The following is a 26,347-nucleotide window of genomic DNA, read 5'->3' as shown; positions in this document are numbered from 1 at the left end:
AATATTAATTAACAACATGTACTTACTATAAGGTTAGGGCAGGATTAGGATTTGGTTGAGGGTTAGTTATTTTGTAATTAAACTACGTAACACCGTTACATGTAACTAGCTACTCCCCAACACTGAGGTAGAGGCATGCATTTCCAATGAGTCTATGTTTGGTTCAGAAAAGCACGAAATCTCTTGAGGCCGTGCAGTGTTTTGAATGTAGTCACAGCTAAAAGGTTTGCAGACTCTGCTGTGCATCAGGACTAACAACATCCTTTAGCTGTGACTATATTCATGCATCTTCTTGAGGACAGGTGCTATTACTTTTCTAAGCGATTTATGCCAGGCAGATGATAAAATGGGTGAAAAAAAAATCCTTTACATGATTATGGGTCCCCAGCCATATAAAGAGGTGAGAATGTGATGGGACTTGAATATGGGTTCTTTTGACTTGGGCCAGTAAGCAACCACCCATAACAACCACATAGCAACTGGCTGGAAACCACTCAGAACACCTTAGCAATTCCATAACAACACCCTGGCAACAACCTACAGTACAAAACTATAGCCTCATAACAGCAAGTTTTGCTCAGGCAAGTGACAGTCATGTTTTCTCAATTCTACAAATCTAGTTTAAAGGGGTTAAAAAATTATGCTTTTTTACATGTTCAGCTTTCTTTATTCTCTATATCAGTGTCACTGTTTCTGAACTCTGTGAAATGCCTCCATTGTAGTCTTGAGTTTTCTTCCAGAAACGAACACGTCACAGTATTCCTCATTTAAATAATTCCTGGTTGAGTTAGTAATGTGTTGAAACTTGCGGTTATGGTAAGGGGCGGGACATTTCCAAAAAAACGCTCGACCAATAGCAACACACTGATCCAGCCGACCAATCAGAGCACATTGCGCTTTTCGGAAGGAGGGGCTTCAGAGAGACAGGAACTAAACAGAGCGTTACTGACAGACTGAGAAGAGAGGAGCTGCAGCAATGGAGAATATGTGAAAAAATAATGTGTTTTTAAACATTTAAGCATGAAAACCGATTCTAGTAGAGCCCATTAAAGGAGTCATGAACTGCCTTGTTTTATTGTTTTATAATGTTTTCTGGCGTGCACTTATAATGTTAGTATGTTTTTTACATCAAAAATTGTCATAATTTAGAAATAAAATACATTTTTCCTACCTTTTAGCCCTCTTATTTGAACGCTCTGTTTTAAGGGGCGTGTCTGCTGTGAGACTTCAGTGTAAACGCCCACTGCTGTGATTGGCTAACATCTTTGCACCAGTGGATGGGGCTAACGTTGCAATGATGAAGTAGGTGTTGATTTCTTCTGCGGAGGCGGGGTTTCACCTATCTATGTCATATATAGGCACATTCCGGGACGAGTCGTTCGCTGGGCCTGGTGTCAATAAAAGCTTTTATTGGAGTAATAAGGAAGTTTTCAGTTCTGAAACTTACAGGATATTCTTATAGTACGAAGAATCAAAAGCTCAAGGAAAAGTTGATTTCTCAATTCATGACCCCTTTAACAAAAATCAAGACTTTGAAAAAGGCCAAAATAGGTCCCCTTTAATAGTATGCATACTTAGCATGGTATATCTCAATTTCTTTATGCATAGGATAACTGAATGACTTACTACAGGTAATTTGCTCTAGTCCTATGTTTGGTTCCCACAATGCAATGCATCCATCTCTAAACATCCATTTTATGCCATAAAAAAAACCCCAAAATGCATGCTTCTATATACCATAAAAATAGCGTGCAATACATTGTTGTAGAAAGCAGTCTGGCACAGTATAGAATGTGATTACTAATGCCGTTCCCAGTGTCCCTAAGGCAAATGTATATGTCATTTAGCTAAAGTAAGTGTAGCACCAGGTTTTCTGAGTTTTGATGCACTACATCGGTGGCATTACATTGCTGTCTATCACACTCAACAGTCAGCTTGTTGACTGCATGTTTTTCAAAGCTGACAGCATGTCTCCTCCGGGGCTCAGTTGAGCAGAGAAAAATACGCCTGCCAAAACTCTCAGACGTGTCCATTTCTAAACTGTGCTGCCTCCCGGGTTGTCCATAAACTTTTGCTGTGATGTAATCCATGAGCTTCTGTTTTTAGAAGCATAATGTTTTTTTGTTTTTTTTTTGCAAACAATAATGATCTGATTTGCGTATACTTGAGATGGGTAACACAGCATTGCCTTGATCCTGCACTTATAAACTGCTTGGATCGGCATCTTTCTTCATAGATGGCCCTTATTTATAAACTGTCAGCTTCAAAGCGTGCCTGAAAACTCTGGAAAGCTTGTTTTACTCTGCGAGGATGCCCAGGAGAGATTCACTGTTGCATTTCAAACAAAGACTTAATTGCTTCATTTTTTGAAGATGCATCATTTTGTTCTTAGTTGAAAATGCTTGAAGCGCTTACGTGTTTAGACATTACTCAGGCAAATTAACATGCATGAAAAAAGTAAAACAATATGTTTGTGCTTGTAAAGACAAATGTTCTGAATTGTAAGTGTGAACAGAACAATTATTTTGCTTGTTATAGAAATAAATGCATAAAAACTGAATCATTATGCATTTAGGTTATGCATGTTTCATGATTTGATAGATGTAAACCAAATTACTGTTCAAGGAAAAGATCCTTGCTTGGGTAAATCAATTATTTTTAACCACTGGAAAGACAAGAAATATGAAAATGCATTCTTCTACTAAATGTGTGCGAGCCTAAATTCTTCATAATGAAAGCAATATGGCAGAAAACAACAGAGAGAGGATAATGGCATAATTTCGTGTCATTACAATCGCAGTGATCAGTGCACCATCAAAGATGATTAGTCTTTTTTATAAAGAAGCATTCAGGAATCTTTAGCATGTGGAGTGGAGCGCTAGTTATGATGTGTAAATGGGTTCTCACTTAATTTTATTCTCTTGTTGGTTTTTAGTTTTTGTCTCAAGTCCCTGTTAAAGCAAGTCACTTCATTCTGTGGTTATTTTGGTTGTTTTGTACTGTAGTCATTAAAGCTCTTTTGAATTTGAAGTGTACGAATCAACTGACCACCAGTACGTAAAGCAGCCATGTGAAGATGTGGTAACTTTATGCTCTACAGCTGTATTCAGTTAACCAGGAAAAGACAGATAATTCATTCAACCTTACACACAAATCCCTGTAGCGTCTCTCTCAGAGTAATTAACACTGAAAGGTCATCGCAGAGAACGGATCTAAGAACACTTGGGGTAATTTTCAGATGTTCTCGTGAAGTATGTCATTAATCAATCCCCTGCATGCCTCATTTGTCGGGTGTCACTGCATTTCTTAATCGAGCATTTGTCCTGTTTCAGAGCAAAAAGAAACTTCACGAAAAGTGATTCATATCGCAAAACTGTCAATTGTGCAAAAATTGTGATGATACTTTGTAAAGAGCAACTTTCCAGTTTTTAGTGAATATTTTCTGTTGTTTTTGTGTAGTTTTATATTACTCCAAATGTTGTCCCAACTATTTAAATACAGTTGTCTGAACAAATAATTTTAAATTGAACAATATTGTTGCAATGTTTGTGTGTTCCCTGATTGTTTAAACTTTTGATGACTGTTGCCATTTTTAGTTATTTGTTGTGATGTAAAGCGTGCCTAAATACTGTTTATGTGTGTGTATGTGTGGTTCAGGTACCAAATTTTCCCACAAAGACAGTAATACCAGTAATTTTTCTCTTTGTGGGTGCATTTTTTTGGCCCCCATGAGGAAAACATATATATTTTAGGGGTGTAATGGTACACAAACATGACGGTTTGTTACGTACCTCGGTATTGAAATCACGGTTTGGTACAGCAGGGGGGAGAAAACTAAACATAAAATTGCTTCTTTGTTCTTCTTTTTTTTAACAAATTTCATCTCTCTCTTTAAATACATGCAATTATAATTAACATTTTCTTGAGGATAAAAAAATCTATCTCAGCTATGCTGTAAGCTATATACAGGGATCCTTTTCTTGCACATTACTTTTAAATTCAGTTGCTATTTATTTTTAGATATAATAATCAACACTCAAATAATAAAAAATAAACATGTAAATTGCACATAAGGCAGGTTTTTCATTAACTTCTAAATCTAACTATAAAATTAATACGCCAATTCATTTTTGAAATATAATTATTAACTTGTTTTCATAACAAATTTATTTAAACATATATTAAATAATTAAGACATTACTAACAGGTAAAGTTAATATAATGAATATAAAAGCTAATATAGTCCATATATTTAGTGAAATGCTCCCCTCTAGAGTTCATTTCTCTAGTGAACTAACATGCTGTGGACACTAAATGACTTGCCTGGGGTAAATGTTATGCTACGTGAGATATTATTCTCAAGCTGTGTTATTGATGTCTTTCCGTGGTTGAAACACTGGTTTTTCATCTGTTCTTCTTCTTCTGTGCTTTTTCCTGTTGTGGCGGTTAGCAAACAGTGTTGCATTACCACGTGTGCCCCCTTCTGGATTGAAGTGTGAATCGCCAGTGACTGACTGTATTCGTCGTCTGATTGCATGAACCGAACCTTGATGTGATATATATATATATATACACAGTGCTCAGCATAAATGAGTACACCCCCTTTGAAAAGTAACATTTTAAACAATATCTCAATGAACACAAAAACAATTTCCAAAATGTTGACAAGACTAAGTTTAATCTAACATCTGTTTAACATATAACATGAAAGTAAGGTTGATAATTTAACTTAAGGTTGATAAGAGAACAAAATTTTCAGTTTTACTCAAATTAGGGTGATGCAAAAATGAGTACACCCCACTGAAAGTCTCTGGAGCAAAGCTAAATTTTAGACTACAAATGTCTAATTTAACAAGAATTCAACCACAGGTGAGTCTAATTATTCATTACACAGGTGTCCAGCAGACAGCTGACTATAAAAGTGTGTTAAAACCCCTTCCCATTTCATGCTGTCAGCAATGGCACCACATGGAAGAGAAATGTCACAAGACCTGAGAAAGTAATTTCTTTATACCAGAAAGGTGAAAGCTACAAGAAGATCAGCAAAGCTTTACTAATCAGTCAGAATACTGTAGCAAAAGTGGTACAAAAATTTAAAAAAGATGGAACTGCAACCATCTCACAGAGACGTCCAGGTCATCCACGGAAGTTAACACCTTGACAGGAGCGTCTTCTGATGAGAAGGGTTGAAGAAAATCTGCATGCAAGTTCACTGCAGTTATCTAAAGAAGTAGAAAGCCAAACTGGGGTGACTATTTCCCTTGACATAATACGGCGTACACTGCAGAGGAATGGCATGCATGGGTGCTGTCCACAAAAGAAGCCTCTCCTAAAGCCCAGGCACAAAAAAGCCCGCCTAGAGTTTGCCAGGGCCCACGCTGACAAAGATGAAGACTACTGGGACTCTATACTCTGGAGTGATGAGACCAAGATAAATTTTTTTGGAACTGATGGCTTCAAAACTGTATGGCGTCGCAAAGGTGAGGAATACAAAGAAAAACGCATGGTGCCTACAGTGAAACATGGTGGTGGCAGTGTCCTTATGTGGGGCTGCATGAGTGCTGCTGGTGCATTTCATTGATGGCATCATGAATTCACAGATGTACTGCTCTATACTGAAAGAGAAGATGCTACCATCACTCCGTGCCCTTGGTCGTCGTGCACTTTTCCAACATGACAATGATCCTAAACACACATCTAAGGCCACTGTTGGATTTCTGAAGAAGAACAGCGTGAAAGTGATTCATTGGCTCCTGATCTGAACCCAATTGAACACCTATGGGGAATTCTGAAGAGACAAGTTGAGCATCACTCTCCATCCAGCATCCAGTCTCTAAAAGAGGTTATTCTTGAAGAATGGAAAAAGAAAGATGTCACCAACTTGTTCATTCCATGCCTAGAAGACTTGGTGCTGTCATTAAAAATCATGGAGGCCATACAAACTACTAGATGTAGTAGTTTTTGTTGTGGGGTGTACTCATTTTTGCATCACCCTAATTTTGAGTAAAACTAAAAATTTTGTTCTCTAAGTTATATTATTAACCTTACTTTCATGTTTTAAGTTAAACAGATGTTATATTAAACTTAGTCTTGTCAACAATTTTGGAAATAGAGTGTTCATTGAGATATTGTTTAAAATGTTCGTTTTCAAAGGGGGTGTACTCATTTACGCTGAGCACTGTATAAACCTGCATGACCATCGCAAATTGGGATTATCAGAAATTGATATTATTAATAAATTAATATTTTATTTTGAATTAAGAATGACAAAAAAGTGTGGAATTAAAAAAAAAAAAAAAAGATTATATTAAACTATATTATAGTATTATATTATATTGTTATTATGTTGTTTATGCAACTAGAAAAATATGTTGTTCCCTCAACACAGGAACTCAAGGACATGACTTCACATCGCGACATATCATGCTTCCACGAATTAATATGTCGTGGCCATGACAAAACTAAGTGAACTGAACATGTCCCCTCCCAGTCACCGTACTAACCTTTAATGAGCAATAGCTCTGCTTATTATGATTCATTGACATAGTTAAGATCTTTTGTTTGTTATTTTCAGTTCAAAATGTCATGGCTTCTGAGGAATTAAATTGTCAGGGCTATTGATTATATCACTACATTCCTCTTTTATTTTGGCTACTTTCACATTATGAGAATAGATACACACTCACTCACACACACACACACAGAAACACACAGGAGCATTGTTGTGGTAATGACAAATGACTAGGCTGTCCCCCTGTGAACGAATTAAGGTGAGACTTTAAACGGCTTTTAATGAGACTGTTGGCTTGATCGTGCGTGCGTGTGTGTGTGTGTGTGTAAGTGTTTGCATGTGAGAAAAGGAGAGAGCTAGACTGATGACCTTTAAAAACATTTTACTTTGATGTTGAAACTGTCACTTGTGCAGTTAACACAAGATAGATAGATAGATAGATAGATTGATTGATCGGTCTGCATTGTTTTCAGATTATTATTTTCTTTTAGTAGAAAGATCGATGTTTTGTGTAAAGTGCAGGCATTTCTATAAATATAAAGCATGTTTGGTAAAAAATAGATGAAAGATCTTCACATAAACCCTCTCTATGATTGATTCCCATCTGTGGATTATTTAAGCGCTGCTCGAGTGCCTCAGGATTACCATCAGCTCTTTAATTCCAGAAGCCGAGAGGAGAGGAGGAAGATTCCGGAAATCTGCGATGTGTAATTAGTCCCCATTGTGCCGAGCTGCTAAATCAGGCTAGCATTGTTATCCCACGTGAGACTCGGGCGCCGTATGTGACACCGTATACATGCATGTATATACGTAGTCACCTTAAACACAGAGATGACTCACTTTTATTTCATCAGATCTTTGCGTCTGTGTGAAATCATATGCGTTGCTGTAATATACTGTAAAACGAAGAGCTCTTAAAGGTGAAGTAGGTAAACTTTTCAATACTAATATACTTTCTCCCAGCTTAATGTGCAGAGACAACTATAACTAATCCATTTGTGGTTTGATTTCCTGAAGAGGTCTGTAATACCTGCATGCACATTCCATATATACGTATTGCAAACTTCCCGTTCTCCAAATATGTCTTCTGGCTCACGTTCACAATATATAAACACACACGAACGACAGTGTTTTTAATTAAGCAGAATGATAGTATAGTCCTGTTAGCTGTGACTCACTCTTACATAACTGTCAGACACTCAGAAGAGTCATTCATCAAAGACACCACGAACACGAGCGGCTTCTGTCGTAACCGCAGCGGTGTTTGATTCAAACATACTCTACAATTTAACAGGCTTGTGCTACAAACAATCCATGTTGTCTGTCACCAATAACATGAATGTTAAGTCTCATCAGTAGGCCTTCTTCCGTAATGACATGCTCATAGTTTTAAAAACCCCCGGTTATTGGTTTTTTGTGTGTTTCAGAAGACACTCATACCGAACGGGACAGGATATTGAGAACTGCGGCACCTGCAGAGACTGCGCCTGTATCATATACAGGTAAGACACCTTTATTTTTTATGTGAAATACATTTTCTGCACAATTTTCTGAGTATTTGCACAACTACACTCACATGGACATATGCCTAGGTGAAAGTCATGCTATGAAAGTTTTTTTTTTTTTTTTTTTTTTAAATGTATTGTAATGCATTTTAGGTGAGTTTGTGGGAAGCCATTTACTAGGTAAAAGTTCAGTTGTCCTTGCTAAACAGTCTGTTGAGTTTTCCCTATTTTGCAAAAAGCACAACATTTTGTTTTTACTGTGAGTGTACACAAATAAGAGAAGACATTTCACAGATTTGAATGATGTATAACTCTTATTTGTATGTCCAAAATTGACAGAGTATTTTGAGTCTTTTTCGCACTGGTGAGAAAAAAAACTGAGGTGGTATTGCCGGTGCGATCACTGACCCATGAGAGGTAAAGATGAGCCAGACTATTAGTTTTTAATTTCCTGGTATATAATACTTTTTTTTTTTTTTTACTCCAACAAGAATGATGCATAAGATGCATAATTAGGCTAATTTGTTCTCAAAAGCACAAGCAGGTTCTCAACTGGCCATATATACTCATCGGCCACTTTACCCCCTTTTGCCTTCAGAACTGCCTTAATTCTTTGTGGCATAGATTCAAGAAGGTACCGGAAACATTCCTCAGAGATTTTGGTCCATATTGTCATGACAGCATCACACAGTTGCTGCAGATTTGTTGGCTACACATCCATGATGTGAATCTCCCGTTCCTCCACATCCCCAAGCTGCTCTATTGGATTGAGATCTGGTGACTGTGGAGGACATTTGAGTATCGTGAACTCACTGTCATGTTCAAGAAACCAGTTTGAGAAGATTTGAGCTTTCTGCGGGAAGTAGCCATCAGAAGATGGTTCACTGTGGTCATAAAGCGATGGACATGGTCAGCAACAATACTTAGGTAGACTGTGGTGTTTAAACGATGCTCGATTGATACTAAGAGGCCCAAAATGTGCCAAGAAAATATATGTGTGTGTGTGTGTGTTGTAATGTGAAGACTAACATGCACAAAATCCAAGTTCAGTAAAGAGTCCTTTAATAAAAAAATGTGAACACGTAGTAAAAATCAGAATAGCGACTACACTTAACATAAATAATAACCGACAAAGGACTAAACTGAACAGAGAGTATATGGGGATAATCGGGAACTAAACAGGATACAGCTGATGATAATTAATCACAGAAACAAACAGGGACATAATCAGAAACCAAGGAAACTGAAACTAAACAGAGCAGAGAAACAAGAACTAAAGGAAACTGAACAGAATATCAAAATAACATATATATTGACATATACATATACAGCATTTATTTGTTCACAAATACAATAAAAAGTAATATTGTAAAAAATAGTATTACCAAAACTGCTGGTTTGGGATAAATAGAAAGTTCAAAAGAACATTATTTATTTAAAATATAAATCTTTCAAAGTAAAGACATTATAAATGTCTTTACTTTTGATCAATGCTATTTTTTTCCATTTAATGCTAAATAAAAATATTGATTTATTTTTTGTTTTAAAAGAAATTCTTATTTTTATTCAGCATTAAATGAAATGAAATCTTACTGACCACAATCGTATGACCGGTAGTGTATATTACATTTATATATTAGTAATCCTTTAGTAAGTTTATTTATTTTGTTTGAAGGATGTTTAGATTTAAAAAAATATATATACTGATTAAGATATTAAGATTTTTTTTTTTTTTTTTTTTTTGCATTGCAGACTTTCATCATCACAATTTCATCTTTCATTTGGTAGAAGCAAGACAATACTAAAAGAACTACATGAGTCTGTCTCAGTTCACTTGGAAACAATATCATGTTTACAAGTTCCCAGTCTGCTACTATGAGGCCTTCCAATAAAGACATATCTGTATTTGGCAAAGATTGTGAGGTTTATGCCATCACATCTTTGAAAGATATTTAACAGTTTTTGTTTGAGACAGTAGCAAGTAAACAAGCCAAGTGTCCTTGAGCGTGTCTTTATATTCGGCTGCGCTTTTAGGGTTGTATCTGATTTCAGATTTACCTGCACCTAAACATCACGTACAAGTCAATTTACATATCGGTCAGACAGTCTGTTCCTTTTTGGCCAGAATGTGCTGCATTGTGGATCATATGTTCAAAATCTGTCTATGTCAGACTAAATACTAAAAAAATGAGTAACTGGAAAGCAGTGGTAGTTTACCAAAGTAATATATAAAGTACTACATTGCCTGTACAACAGATTTGCATAATGCCTGTCTGTGATCTTCATTGTTTGCCCGTGATTGATGTCTACTTTGCCCCGCCCTCAAACACTGTAGTAGTAACTGAGACTGGAAGAGTTTGGTTCGTGTGTTCGACCTGTTGAGAAGATATTGTGACTGTTCGTATCACTGTGTAAGTGTTGAGGAAGCATCCGGAGCTGAAACTCTGATATGGTAATAGGTGTTTCATTTCCGACACGCACTGATTGGGCTGTCTGACCAATCAGAGCAGAGTAGGCTCTCGGAAAGGAGGGGTTTAGAGAGACTGAATCTTCGAACAAAACATTTTTAGACTTTAGAAATTAGGTGTATATTATGAGAACATTAAAGTGTTTTTGACCTTGGATGCATGTAAACCTATTGTAGGCGACCTCCAAAACAAAATTAGGAGCCTTTAACATAGGGGCACTACATCTATGATGTCACAACCAAACAGAAATCATCAGGACTAGCAGGCAGACCTGATCAGCTGGGTGCTTTCTGTCATGGCTGAAACCTCCAGGCGTATGAATCAGTGTTCAGAGCACTGAGGAAGATCCAGGTGGACATTCAGGATGTTTCTTCTCCCCATGAGCCCAAGGTATAATTGCCTGGGCTTATGTAACCTCCCTCACTGCACAAGGTCTACCAAAATCAATAACAACGGCCCACGTCACCACACATTTTCATCTACTCCAGCCCAGAATGAAGGTGTGAATAACACTCCCAGAGGAGACCTAGAGAATCACAAACTCTTGCACACACACATATATAAAGGCATATGTGGTTTGTTTAAATTAGGAAGGGGGCGGAGTCACTGAAGGCTCTTACAAGAGCATTAAAGTCAATGTAAAACTCAGTTTGCAACCCATTTATCTTCTTGAATGTGAGGTTTTTGATTCAGTAGAACAGAGATCTAGATTTTATCCATTGGGAATGGATTTGATTGTGAAACATGGTCGTTATTTACCAGAATAAAACTGGGTATTGTTGGAGAAGTCTGGTTGAAAAGTATGATCTTGCACAATAAGTCCTGAATCATGTGTTTAGAACATAAAGTGGATCAATTTTGCTTTAATGTTGACCTCAAAGATAAAAGCAGTTACACTTTTCCAAGCTAATATCTGGGCTTATTCAAGAAACTTAATAGAGTTTCTCAGTTTTGTCTTTGTCTCAGATGTTTCTCCTAAAATTACTGGGGAGAAATAAAAAAGACACAAATGAGTCAGTTATTGAGACACAGTATAAGTGTATAGAGTTATGAAATGAATATGAATATAAACAGTAATACAACGAGCTTCTTCCCGGGTTGGTGACATCACTAACCCCAAAATTTATATAAACCCTGCAGTGGTGAGGCCATGTTGGGCTGCTTTAGAGAAGAGGAAGAGTTGTTGTAGTAGAGTGTTGTTGCCATGCCGTCATTTTACACCGGACTGCTTCACAAACGAGGGTCAATTCAATGCTGGATTTGCACAAAAGATTAACATGACGGCACATGCTAGTCGACGAGTTGAATCAACTCAACAGCAACTACATAAATTTATCCACTAACCATTCAGAAACGTCCAGATTCATTCTAAAAGTTGTAACTTCTTCCTGAGTCTCTCCATCAGTGTCGACTCCGGTTTGAACAATGTAAGGCTGAACACCGTTACTGACAATCCTCATTTTGGCTGCGTGAGATTCTCCAGCTTTGTTGTTGTTGAGCAACCGAAGCGTGAGCTGTTAAAGCTCCGCCCTCTTCTGGAAAGGGGGTCGGGAGCAGCAGCTCATTTGCATTTAAAGGGACATACACAAAAACAGCGTGTTTTTGTTCACACCCAAATAAGGGCAAATTTGGCAAGCTATAATAAATTATCTGTGGGGTATTTTGAGCTGAAACTTCACAGACACATTCTGGGGACACCAGAGACTTATATTACATCTTGTAAATAATATGTATAAAATTATAATTTAATGTTTTTATAATTTTAATTCATTACAGTGTTCGTTTTTATGGACATTTTAGTTAATGTTTGTGTAAATAAGCAGTTTTACTACTGAGTTAGTTCACCACAAATCTGGCAATACCAGATACATTCTCATTTGTCTATTTTTTTGTTTTCCTGCGAGCATGTCCAGTTCATGCATGATCCTATAGACAGCACCAGGTGGCCATATGTTGGACTTCTGAGGATGCCTGAACTGGAGTTAGTCAGTTAACAGAAAGGAAATTGTTCAGTATGGTGAGCGATGGCAGCCGAGCATTGAGGACGGGGATCCGTGTCTGTTAGCTCAAAAGCACAGAAACAGATGAGCTGAGAGTGAGACGGAGAGGTATAGAGAGTTGCCAGGTCCCTGCTGAGATCCAAGGAAGAAAGAGAGAGACAAAAAAGGAACACGTCCAAGTCTGAGTGCGACTCCATCTGTGGGGGGAAATGAAAGCGAACCTGTGCTTCAAGAGCCAGCGACAGAGATGCAGGTATGGAGGAAGAAAGTGGGAGATGGAAGGGATAAATTTAGAGAGATTACAGGCTAGATACTTTCTCCTTGTGTCTACCCAGAGGGTGATCTAAATATTAATGTTGTGTGTGAGTGTTGGGGTTTCCTGTCAGTTAAGCACTTTACCAACAACATGCAGTGTCAGAACGGGCCACACTGGCTTACCACGGCAGAAGACCTGGGCACGAGCAGCTCTACGAGTGGGATAATGGATTCAGGGGCTTAACCCTGTAAAGCCTGCATATGAAATGGTAGTCTGAAAAGCTATGTTTTTAATGTAACAATATATTGAACTTTTAGACAAAATCTAAAAACAAAACGTTTGCATGTGTCATATTCATCAGGCTTTTATGGCTCATTTTGTGAGAATATTTAGCTCAGCTCATATTGAGGAGGAAAAAAAACATTATTCAGTGCCCCAAACTGATTTGGTGCAGATGTTGATATTTATATGGCCAAAAAGTAAGATGAAATTCTGATGCTTGTAATGTAAATCAATGAGATCAGTATAGCAGATACTTGAATAAATTGCATATAAACATCACTCATCACTCTATATCTGCCAATAATATGTCTTAGTAAGATGATATTTTAATGCTTAGTTTTATGATCAAAGCCCTGTAGTTTTTATTTTGGATGGACAAACATATAATGCAATGAATACATTGATGATTGAGAGATGAACAAATCTGATACTCCCATTTTAACGTGATATTTCTGGAAAATGATGTATGGATAATCAAGTAAACCTAAATTCCTTCAGCCCAGTAAGTGTTCATCTTGAAATATTACTAACAACATATAATTTTTTCTTATGGTTATTTTATTAAAATCAGTAAAGATTTCACAGCAAATAGACGTGAACCACGAGCTGAAGGGGAATGTTTTTACAATGACACTAAAAGGTCTTTTACTTGCAAAAAAGTATAAACTATCAGTCAGACAACAGAAGGCATGTAGTAGACTGTGTAACAGGTTTTTCAGCAAAGTTTTGATCATGCTGATAGTTTAGTGGCCTTTTGTTCATTAAAAATGATACAGTAGGCTTTATAGTGTTACAGGAATTTATACAAAAAAAAAAAAAGTCATCATTTACTCACCTTTTATGTTGTTCTGACCATGTATGATTTTCTTTCTTTCATGCAAACACAAAATGAAAATGTTTTAAAGGTGACCTATTATGCCACTTTTTACAAGATGTAATATAAGTTTCTGGTGTCCCCAGAATGTGTCTGTGAAGTTTCAGCTCAAAATACCCCATGGATTTTTTATTAGACCATGTTTTAAGTGCTTATTTTTGGGTAGGAGAAAAAATGTGCTGATTTGGTGTGTGTACCTTTAAATGCAAATGAGCGTGTGCCCCCTGCCCCAAAGCTTGCGATTCCAATACACTGAGGCATAAATAATACAGGAGAAGCTCACACAGCAAATATAACTCTCAAAATGGATCATTACAAACTGTTCTTGATGCAGCATATCAGATCACGTAGGTATGGCATGTATTTTGTGGATGTTTGCTAACATTCGATTCTGAATGAGTTTGATAGCGTGCTGCACGGCTAACATGACTAAAGCTACACACTGTTGGAGAGACTCAATAAGAATGGAGATGAGTTTATGAATTATACAGACTGCAAGCGTTTTTGGGTTAAAAATGAAAATAACGACACAGCTCTGGTCTCTGTGAATACAGTAACTTTAGCCACATTTAATAGTACATTAGCAACGTGCTAACGAAACACATTCAGAAAGACAATCTGCAAACATCACAAAATATATATGAAATTGGATCATGAACAGTTGGTATCGATCCATCTTTGAGAATCAACTTCTGTGCAAATCCTGTTTTTTTTTTACTGACCCTCATGTGCAAAGCAGTCTGGTGTAAAATGACTTGCACGTACTGGTATATGAATTTATTTGAACACCACTGAGTCCTTAGTGGCTCAGATGCCAGGTGTCTATGTTGACTCTATTATAGCCATTAACAGATCAATGATAATGTTTACATAGCTGAGACATATCATGTCTCAGCTATGTAATCATGAAAATATCATGATTTTCATGATATTTTCCCTTTAAGGAATGTTTACAGCAGTACCATTAAAATACTATAAAAGTAGTTATATATTTTTGTGAATATTGATGTAAATTTCATTGTTAATAGAAATCACCTTACACAACATTAGACAATATGGGTGAGCATTTTTTGGGTGAACTATTCCTTTAAGCTCTGAATGTTTTTAGTAAGGACACAATTTTTTAAATTCTTTTATTAGTGCAATGTCATGACTTTGCAAAGTTTTATATAAAAGTTTTTTTTGGCATTTTAAGCTACATATGATGATTAAAAAACATGACTTTTGACCTTTGTGCATGTTTGAGACTGCGGCTACACAGTCTTTTATAGTTTTAGCTTCAGTAATACTGAAAAATTAATTTCATAACCCTGATGAAAAAAATTAGGCATTTTAACTGGTTTATGTTGGTTTAGCTGGTCTTCCAGCATGGCCAAGCTTGTTTAGCTGGTTGACTGGCTGAAATGTGCCCCAAACCCTCTTAAAACACAACAATCCGTCTTAACAGTTTAGCCAAGTTAGGAGACCGGATAACCACCTTCAGCTGGGAAAAATGATTCCTAACACATGCAACATTTTTTAAATTTTATTATAAGTTAATATTGCATCAAAAATCCACCCTTTATGTATCCAGCAATCATAGGCTAAGCCCGACTGTCCTGCATCCTTGTACCTGGTTATTCTGCTCTGGCTTCAGTACAGCTGATGGTGTGTGAGACTCAATAGAGAGTATTACAGACAGAATGAGAGAAGTGGACAAGAGCCGAGTTGGTTGTGTGAGTGCGAGGGGAAAAAGAGGAGCTTCCTGTACCAGTGGGAAATTAAATCATAATAATGTCTTTTCATGTTGTATCCTCCAAGAACCGAAGGAGAAGATAAAGGAAGATGTTTTAGTATTGGATAAAGGTTTTACACGTTGTGCTTTTCGGGTCTCCTGATGCTAGTCACGTTTTGGGTTTTTGGGAGGTCTGTGAAAAGGTTGAATGTCACCCAAGTAAGGGAACGAAGAAGAGTGCTATTAGATATGAAGCGTGCACAGGTTTTCAGAGTGCCTCAGTTTGTCAGATTATTAGTCTGCTATAGCTTAAGATGTAATGATAGCAGTTTTACTGCGGTATTGTTGTACTGAGTATTGAATCAGATTCTGAAGGCTTACATGCATGCATGCTCTGTCAAATGCACTTCTAGTTCATTCACTTCTAGCAAATGCATTTGTGTGAACACAGTTTGACTTAAGTAAATGTACACACTGTAAAAAAAAAAAAAAAAAAAAAAATCAGTAGAAACGCCCTATTTTTACAGACTTCTTAGAAGGGACAAAAAATTCAGATACGTGTTAAAATATTGGATCTGTGCATTAGATCTGCGCTGTTGTTTATTATGTTGTTAATAAACATATTGATAATATTACTTGTTCTTTTGCTTATAATCAGGTTTTCCTTTTATTTTATTAGTATTAATAATATTACATATATAATATTTTACCTGGACAATTACTTGTAAAACTTAATTTACAAGTACAATATTTCAGTATTTCAGCTTAAATTTTTAATGTTATATAAATTTACTACTTAAATTATTTTACATAATTTTACTATTTATATTAATATTTTACATTATAATTTTACATTACTATTTAATTTTAAGCATTATATTAAATATATAATATTTAATAGTTTACTTGAACAATTACTTCTAAAACTTGCTAAAGTATTTTGCTTAAAATACTGAAATATTACATTTATATTAATATTTTACATTAATATCATATTTACGAATATTTTCATATCATATTTTTCAATTTTTATCAGCATTGTCTTTATACAATCTTTTATATCAATATAAATTGTGTAATAAAATGGATTTTTAATTGGATTACATTCAATCACGTTAGCTTTTGCCTTTGTATCAAAATTGATATTGAAAATCATGAAATTTTACTGGTATTGCTATTGACTGCTGAATTGACTGCTACCACGACAAACCCTTGTGTGAAAATCTCTCCTTTTCTTTCATTGTCAGTGAATTCGTAAAGCTCCACACAGGCCCATTTCTCTATTTTAGACGTGTTCAACACCTCCTCACAGACATGCATAGACTTCATTTATTTAATATTTACGGTGCTCTCGCAGCATATTAATAAACAGTTTCAAATGTATGACGGGCTGCTGCATTACCCCAATAAATGCAATTGTGGAGTGACAGGAGGTGGAATGACAGACTCTTCCATTTAGGAGTCAATATGAGCGCTCCGGGCCCCTGGAGTCCATATACAGCAGCCTAATCAGATTCCAGAGGGGACGGAGCGGAGAATAGGACCTGCTCCTGCCTCTCATTGTCCAAAGCCTCAGGGAGAGAGATTTGTATTAGGTAGCGGGTGCTGGGGGAGAGTGTGACAGACTGCCTCATTTCAGCCGAGCTCTGCTCGTGGCCAGACACGACATTCCTTTTTCACCCTCATCCGCAGCGCTTCACGTGCTGAATCGGAAATGTGTCATTTATCTAGAGTAGCTCCCGAAAGGGTATAGTCACTTAAATGGACACTGAATGATACTGTTTACAGATTGACTTGTGGCTGGTACATTCGAAATACATTCAGAAATATGGGTTTCTCAAGGGAAGCGCATTCTTGCAGGTATATCAACATCCTCCGAAGGCCTTTAGAGTCGCCATGTAATCAAAATGGACAGTTCTTGCTTTTTTAATGGTATATTTCACTCTTCTCTTCTCTTCTCTTCTCTTCTCTTCTCTTCTCTTCTCTTCTCTTCTCTTCTCTGATGATGTGTTTACTAGAGTGAGGGCGGGGCAACCTGTCACTCACATGAGATCCACCAATAGCAAACTGCAACCATCCAATCAATTCCTGAAGGACAAAATCAAGTCCCGCCCTATTTTTTTTTTTTCTTGTTCAAGAAGCCGTGTCACTCAGATATACATCACATTAGGAAAGAAAAGACTTATGCACGTATGAGACCACATGTCTATAATGTGTCGGTCACGAAACAGCGTCAGCATTGCGTACTTGTGTGAGTATGTTTCCGGCCTAAGGTCCATTGACAAAATTCTTGTAATGATGAAAATGTCTATCATTCCCTAATTTCTCCCTCAGTCTTTCTCTCTAACCACTGCTCCTTGTATGACTCAGTGGTCTGCATGTGATGTTTGTTGCCTCGGGGCAAAGATTCGCTCATGCCACGTCTGAGAGGAAGAGGAAGCCGTGGTGGTGAATCGTAAATGTCTGCTCTGCTCTCAGCTCTTTTGGTATTCGCTCTCCTGACGGCACTCCTGCAGTGAAATATTAATCTGCATCAAATATTCAATACCTAGTAAAAGTTTTAAACAAGTGATAATGAAGGTGAAGGGTAAAAAAATGCCTCGTGAGGGGAACCGGCGGGCCGTGTTCGGCAGAGAGTGGTGAGGTGGAGTGTGCATTACACGTAAAAGGGGAAAAGAAGGCAAAACCAAAGAGAAAGATAGACACAAGAACATAGTGAAGGGAATTCAAGCAATCAGTCAGAGTTAGCAGAGACTACAGCTCTGTTACAAAACCTAGTGAGCTGCGTGGTTTACCATCTAAGGCAGCATTTTAAAGTCCACATGAAATGGAAGTTGCGATAGTCTTTTCTTCCCTATTGTGACGTATATGCAACAGCTTCTCGAACAAGAACAAATGTAGGGCGGGGCTTGAATTTGGCCATGGGGAATTGTTTGGATTGTTGTGGTTTGCTATAGACCCCTTTTCAGTTAGTAAACATTGTGACATTTTTTGTGGGCGGAGCTTTTGTGGAGGCAGAACGATTCTCCTGACCACTTCACTAAGACTAGCTAGCAAGTTTTGTTAGCTTGTTTTTTTTAAACAATGACTAGAGAAAATCTGAATTTGTAATAGATAGATAGATAGATAGATAGATATCTATGTATCTATCTATCTATCTATCTATCTATCTACCTACCTATCATCTATCTATCTGTCTATCATTCTGTCGTTCTCTCGTTCTATCTCTTGTTCTATCTATCTATCTATCTATCTATCTATCTATCTGTCTGTCTGTCTGTCTGTCTGTCTGTCTGTCTGTCAGGCCTGTAAACGTCAGGAGATCGAGTCCACGGGTTTACTAACAAGAAAAACGCGTTCATTATAGACCGGAGGATTATCATCCCGGCTATATGATGGAGTTCAACATTGTAATACTACTGTAAATGATGATATTAAATGAATAAACTTACACACGCGATGCTTCTTCACCGTTTTTACGTGAATCGGTTTCAACACTGATGAATACAAATTATGTACACAAATGCATACAGTCTCACACTCACACAAAACAGTTTTGAATTATGTGCTGTAATGTAAATACTCATTTTCATGTATGTACATTCAAGTTCACTCAACTACATACTCACGACGTCATAAGCATCCCTACACTATCAGTGAATGGGCACGGAATAAACATAACACAGAATTAATGAATAAAGGATAACATGAAACACATTTAATAACACTACTGTCTGTTCGGCCACCGGCTGGAGACATGATTGTCACGGATCCATCAGAGATGCAGCTCGATGAAAACGTGAATTGTGCACCGTTTTTTTTTTTTTTTTTTAAACATTTGCTAACTACCAAATCAGTCGTGATGAGAAACTGCTATATCACGTAACGTTAGTGTGGACCGATATTAACGAGTGTAACCTGATCAAAGTTTATTAGTTTCTGTTATTAGTAATCAATACTCCTAGATGACAAATACTAGCTTGATACATGATAATAATCTGTACAATATTGTGATCTGAGCACAGTGTTACATATCATTAGCTAACGTGCATATATCTACAAGCTAACACCGGTCTCCTGCCCTGTTCTCCACTGGTTCTCCTCTCACCACAACTCAATTTGTCTCCTCTGACCGTTGTTCTGTCTAATCCTGGCCAGTCCCTGCTCTCTTGGCCTCTCAATTAGCAGGCTAATTGTATGGCTGTGTTTAAACATTTACAATTTCTTCAGCGTCCGAATTGTCATCGTGATCCATTGTTTTCCTATTGTTTATATTGACCGCACTCCCTCCCATTACGTCACTTCCGATTTGGCATTTTTCAGATGCAGAAGTAAAATTTTCTCACAAAAAACGACTCCAGAAGCCTAAGTAGCGTATTTTTAAAATCTAGTTCCTACATTATTTTTCTATACATTGAATCACTGAAGCTCTAACCTGCAATATGCCCTTTAAGAAATTTTAATCATTTTAATTGTTTCAAATTTTGAATGTTGCTTTTGACATGCAAAAATTCAAGGATTGTGACGACAAACTTTACTTTTCTAGTTAAAAATGACAGTCTTTTGAACTTCTTTCAATTTCAAGTAACTTAATTTCTTCCGTACATTGAAACTGAATTGCAATTCTGCATCCTGTTTGCTACCTCAATTAAAATTCAGGATTTGAAATGGAATTTAAAAGACATTCTCATTTCAGTTGCATAATCCTGCTGCATCAGCCACAACACATGTGGGAGACTGACTTACAGTTTTTTTTATTCGCTTTGGTACTATTTTCACAAGTAAGATGTACATTTTCAAAACTCTTAGTACAAAAATCCAAACTGATCACACTTGTAGTCATTCTTTCAAAACCTGATCTCAAGCTTTCATTCTAGTTGTACATATTTTCATTCTACATAATCACTGTTTCAAAACACAAGATCGTTGTGATATGTAATGAGAACATTTGGTTTAATCACTGAAACACAACAGTATGATCTTCTTTCAGTTTAGTACTTTTAACAGTCAGTTAATTCAAGAGCAAACAATGCAAGATACATGTTTCTAATCACCCTTGTTGCTGAGTTAATTACAGTTACACAGGCTTCAGATGCCACATTAGAAAATGCACTTACATTACCTAAATTACATAATTGACATAAAATCCATAATGTTTGTAATAGTATTTATTCAGTGTGTTATCAAGTGGTATTTTTGTGGTCATGAGGTTTTGTGTAGAACAGAGTTTGCCGCCAATACAGTAAATGTTCTCACTGTACCATATGACTGAATCTATACTGTAATTGACCTTTATGCTGCATTCACACGGGGCGTTGACGTTAACGCTTCTCATTTACTTTGAATAGGTGACGTCATGCCTTGCCGAACTGAATTGTGGGTTCCGTTGTGTCGCTTCACTCGCGTTGCTCACGGCAGAAGTTGAAGATTTCTCAACTTTTGAAGTGCCAACGCAGGCATCAGCCAATCAGATCACAGACGATAGCCAATTGTGTTCATGCGACACCGGAAAGTAATGTGATTGGCTGTTGTACTACGATGGCCGCGTCAGTGCAAGCTTCAGACACGCCCTCCGTCAAGCTTTGACAGTAATGTGGCAGTCTCTACCATGGTAAAGCCTCTACAGTGTCACATACTATAATGTAAAATGCCATCTGTCTCCCTTCTGATCAATCTGATATTATTCAGTCTGTTTCTTTTCCCTTGTACTCTATCCTGCTCTGTTCACAAATTTCAAATCCCTCTCTTTCTCTCTCTCTCTCTCTCTCTCTCTCTCTCTCTCTCTCTCTCTCTCTCACACACACACACACACACACTCACACACACACACACACACACACACACACACACACACACACACACACACTCACACACATACACACACACACACACACGTTTTATGGGGACATAATGATGATCATTTCCATAGACATAATGATTTTTATACTGTATAAACGGTATATTCTATCCCCTACCCCTAAACCTACCCATCACAGAAAACTTACTGCATTTTTACATTTTATAAAAATATAATTTTGTATGATTTATAAGCTGTTTTCCTCATAGGGAAAAAAATGTCCCCACAAGGTCTAAAATTACTGTTATTACCATCCTTGTTGGGACATTTGGTTCACAACACAGTGTTTTCCAGGACGACACACACACTTTAAGAAATTGTGGTTATCATCTAAGATAAATTGCTTATAATAGTTAATTATATTTGGTTATCCATATCGGAAATTCTATAGAAATTCCGATATGGACAAGTTCTATAGAAACTATGCCTATAGAATCAATATACAGTATATAGAAATCTATAGGTGTACCAAATGATTCATTGATTAACCATTAAGATCATGTGGATTAAATAATAGAAACAAATGTATTAAACTGAACGAAAAGAGATGCAAATCAAAAGTTTGATAGTAATAGCATTATGAAAGGCAGTTACTGTGAATGAAACACTTACTCTGTGTAGTGAAAAGGATACTTTGTGATTTTGTGTATTGTACTAAAACAATTGAAAACATGCTGAAATGTTTGAAATAAGTGCACTTTTGATGATCTGTTGTAATATTAGTACTAAGAGTTTACCAATTGCTTGTGAAAATTGCACCAAAGCAATTAAAAAAAAAAAAAACTGTAACTGATTCCAACAATTAACATGTTTCTAAGTAAATGATGTGATATTCAAATACTATTTTTATTGAGACTAATCAATATTGAGTGAAAATGAAGAATAATTATAACTGGAATTCTGGAATTCAATCTTGTTGCAGTGCGTTCTGGGATTGTATTCAATATGAGGGATACATGTAATGCTGCCTTTGAATTTATCCAAAAGAAGTTATCTTATAAGGAAGCAAAACTTTTGGAACAGACTTTGTTTCCATGATGCTTCAAAATGTGATATAGTTTGGCAGCTCACTATTGGAGCAGAGCTCATATTTAATTTGATGTGAATGAAAACAAGGCTGTGAAAAGTAAATTACAGTTGAAAAAACATTGAGAATATGTTGTTTTCCACAAATTTCAACCGGACAAAAAAAAAAAAAAGGCATAAAGCATGGGTTGACCTAAATCAGTATGACATATTGAACAAACTGTAATTCATTCTGTAACAGCCCTGTTTTAGTTTGTGTCAATTTAAATATGCCATCTACCCTTGGCTAACGTCTATATGGCTGGTAACAGCACTTAATTTTGTCTTCTGTTTGACGTAGCAGCAGTATTTCAGCAGGGCAGACAGCAGGAGGGAGTGTGTGTGAGTGTGAGAGAAAGAAAGAGAGAATATTTGAGTACTCTATGAAAGGTGAGTCTGAGATGGGAATATAAGAGCACTAGAGAAACATTCAAACTCTAATCCCAGAAGCCTCTCACTTCTCCATAAGTGAACAATTAAAATTCACCCTTAGAGGGAGAAACTCTGCAGCAGTTGCAGCAGGATTTGTGGCATTGTGCCACAGTCTGAAGGATAGTGAGTTCTGGAGCGCTGCACCTAACCTTCATCTGCAGATCCTGTTATACAGTGGCCAAAACAACACGCATGTCACACTTACAAGGGTCTGAATGGCATTGTATTCAAGGTGCCATCTGCAAACAACTGACCAAGAACTAACCAAGTTGGTTATTTTCAGAGCCATTTTTGCAGTGATTAGGCTGATGTTTTGGTGTTTTTTAGTGGATACATGAAGTCAGTTCTCCTCAGGTTCATGCAAGTCCCATTTTCAGTGGAAAGATGGTTCTAGCCTGAAAAAAAATTAGCTTTGCCCCAAAACGGGAATTGCAAATGTCAGGGACTCGGGGCGGGATAATATCCAAACCAAACACAGTTTTATTTAAAAAGAACAAAAACTAATATTTGGTAATATTTTTTTAAAATGTATTTCAATAATTTTTGACCAATGCATCTAAAGCAGCTCGGCGTGGCATAAAATGCTGAATTAAATTATTAAAATCTCTTTACTCTTTTCCTGTTGAGTGTGATGTTACTTTTAAGAAACTCTAGATTAGTGGAAATCAACACTGATGATTGCTGTCGAAATATTTATATTGATATTTTATATACTGATAATGTAGAAATAAGATTGTAGGATTGCAGCATGATTTTTGTTTTAATTTTATTTGGTAATATCTATTGGAACAAAGCACGGAAAATGCAAATACAAAATTTGTATTAATAACAAAATGAGTGTCTTACAAAAAACTACACAGGATTTATTCAGTTAAACATGTTTTGGAAATATTTTAGCTGAGCATTTCATATACCTGTGAATTTTGTGGACTGGGAAAAAAAAAAATTAAATGTGTTTTATCGTTGTGTTTAAGATTATTTTGGAGGGATTTAGGGTACATTTACATGACAATGATGTAGTAAAAACTGAAAAAAAACCATTGTCAAAACGATCCCGTTCACACGGAACAGCGAAAACGACAAAAAACGTTGTATTCTGCTGCCAGGCCAGTAGATGGCGATGTGACTTCGTACAGAGAAACTATGCGCCTATACACTGTAAAAAAAAAAAAATAAATCATCAAAAAATTTATGATCAAAAAACGGCAGCTGTGGTTGACTGAAATTAACCGTAAAAAGTACGTTTTAAGCAACGTTTTAAGTTTTAGGGATTTAACTTAAATTTACAGTAAAATACTGTATTTCATTAACTGATATAATGCTAATTTACCATACTATTGAAGAACTAATATCTCTTTTGTACCTTTATAATAAACTGACAACCACCAAACACAGTGGTGATGAGAGTCACATGATGAATCACATGATGAAGTTTATCACAAATGCTGAGAAGTTTAATACTAATATAGAAGGTGCACACAGTGTCATTCACAGAAACACTAAACACCATCATGGTAACACATGAAATTAAAAAATGTAATAAACATTAATTTAACAACATTAGATGTAACATAAAACCCTCAAATGTGAAGTGTCATGCAGGGAATTATGGGAATGTTAATTTACGTTTTGTTTTGTTTTTTATGTAAATTATACAAGTACTTGTTCTTTTCCACTTCCAAAAAATGTCAATTTAATGGTATTTTACTGTAAAATTACATTAAATGTACAGTTAGATCTATTGCAGTTATTTTACAGTATTACAGTTATTCCCCGTATATAGTACGGAAACCTTCTGTCAACCAATTAACAGTTTTCCACGTAACATTTTTACAGTCTTTTACCATTTAAATCACAATCATTTTTTACAGTGTAGACTAAACACGTAATATACATGCGCATGACGTCACCGTTTTCAAAAATTCACGTTTTTGTAGTTTACAGGGAGACGATAATAGTATTGTTTGCAAAAATTTGCAATCTGAAAGCTTTTTTAAGCTTGCGTTTTCAGATTGCAAATTGCCATTGTCGTGTAAATGAACGGCTGAAACGCATAACAAGTTTTTAGTTTTTAATTGAAAATGGTGTCGCGCAAACTGCCCGAAATTATGCAAGTTATTTTCTGGTACTGAATTAAAAAAAAAAAGAAAGAAAGAAAGAAAGAAAGAAATGTGGGTCAGTTCTGACAGAAGTTTGTAGTTTCCCTCAAGAACAGCACCATTTTGTTGGAAAAGAGTAGCCACAAGTGTATTTCTACTAATGCTTGTCGTTTTTTTGTTTATTTTGAACAGTATATCACAGTATATGCTTTCCTTTCAGTGATGATTTCATTTAATATCCATTTACTTACAATATTTGGTAAGTAATAAGTGTATAGTAACAGCTGGATCACCCTGTCTATATTTTTTGTGACGACAACTGTGCATTAAACCTGACAAATATATAACCGATAATATCAAACATCAATACAGGTGAAACGTACAGGCCAAGTGTAGCTCTGTACATTTCATGGCTTTGTGGACTTTTGCTTGTCTCCTCACCACTTTGATTTCTTAACCAAAGGCGAATGAATCTGATTGGCTGGCCTGACCCTTTCTACCTACACTCTGAAATATATGTGTGTGTGTGTGGATGGAGGGGACAAAGCAGAGCACACAAAGGTCACTGAACCGTGTGTCCGACTCATCCCGTAATCCATCCTCCCTCTTCAGACCGGCGGAGGAAAGCAGCAATGAAAGGGATAAGAGAAATAGGAAAAGTCCTCCGCATGTTCACTGTCACCCCGAGGAAAGCAACATCAGACTGTAGCTCAGATGGTAAAGGGACTGTGGGGGAAGACGGTAGAAACAGGATGTACTGAAGTGAGAAAGGAAGCCGGAGGTATTTATACACAGCCGCCACACACACACATACTAAGAACACGCACGTTTAACTGCTCAGAGGTTGATCTTTCATAGTTCAGGAGACTTAAAGGAATAGTTCACCCAAAAATAAACATTCGCTCATCATGTACAATAGGTGCATTTTTGAAGAATATTTTAAAGACATGGTGAGTAAATGATTTAAAAATAATTTTAACTTTGGGGTGAACTATCGCAGTTACTGTATATTCTATTTAAAGCTGCAGTCCGTAACTTTTTTTGGTTAAAAGTTATGAGCAAGTACATAACCAGCCAGCGTTCAAAACTATCTCCTTATCTTACTTACAATTTGAGATCGGGGACGCTCCGTCTTGATTAAATAATCGTAATGACACCACACAACAGAGGATTTTTTGGACAAAAAAACGTTTGCGACAAGCCTCGAATTGGGCCTATAGTCACTTTAGATGCTCTCTAAAACTCTATCTGTGAAGCAAATAATTTGTTCAGCACTTTTAATCA

At 36.5% G+C, this 26,347-nt stretch overlaps 1 protein-coding gene across 6 annotated transcripts in view; it reads left to right on the top strand.

Moving 5' to 3' along the window:
- The window catches only part of LOC127512114 (uncharacterized), a 127,778-nt gene that overhangs the window by 45,566 nt on the left and 55,865 nt on the right, over positions 1-26,347 (top strand). For 4 of the 6 annotated variants that reach the window (XM_051892736.1, XM_051892735.1, XM_051892737.1 and 1 more), the window contains one exon: positions 7,939-8,013. In XM_051892736.1, coding sequence (XP_051748696.1) covers positions 7,939-8,013 — 75 coding nt within the window. The remainder of the gene's footprint in view (positions 1-7,938; positions 8,014-26,347) is intronic. The other 2 variants (XM_051892738.1, XM_051892740.1) reach the window with 1 other exon arrangement.

Source organism: Ctenopharyngodon idella, chromosome 5 (genome assembly GCF_019924925.1).
Source record: "Ctenopharyngodon idella isolate HZGC_01 chromosome 5, HZGC01, whole genome shotgun sequence".
NCBI lineage: Eukaryota > Metazoa > Chordata > Actinopteri > Cypriniformes > Xenocyprididae > Ctenopharyngodon > Ctenopharyngodon idella.
Note: the sequence above shows the minus strand (reverse complement) of the source record. Positions and strands in the feature narration are given on the sequence as shown.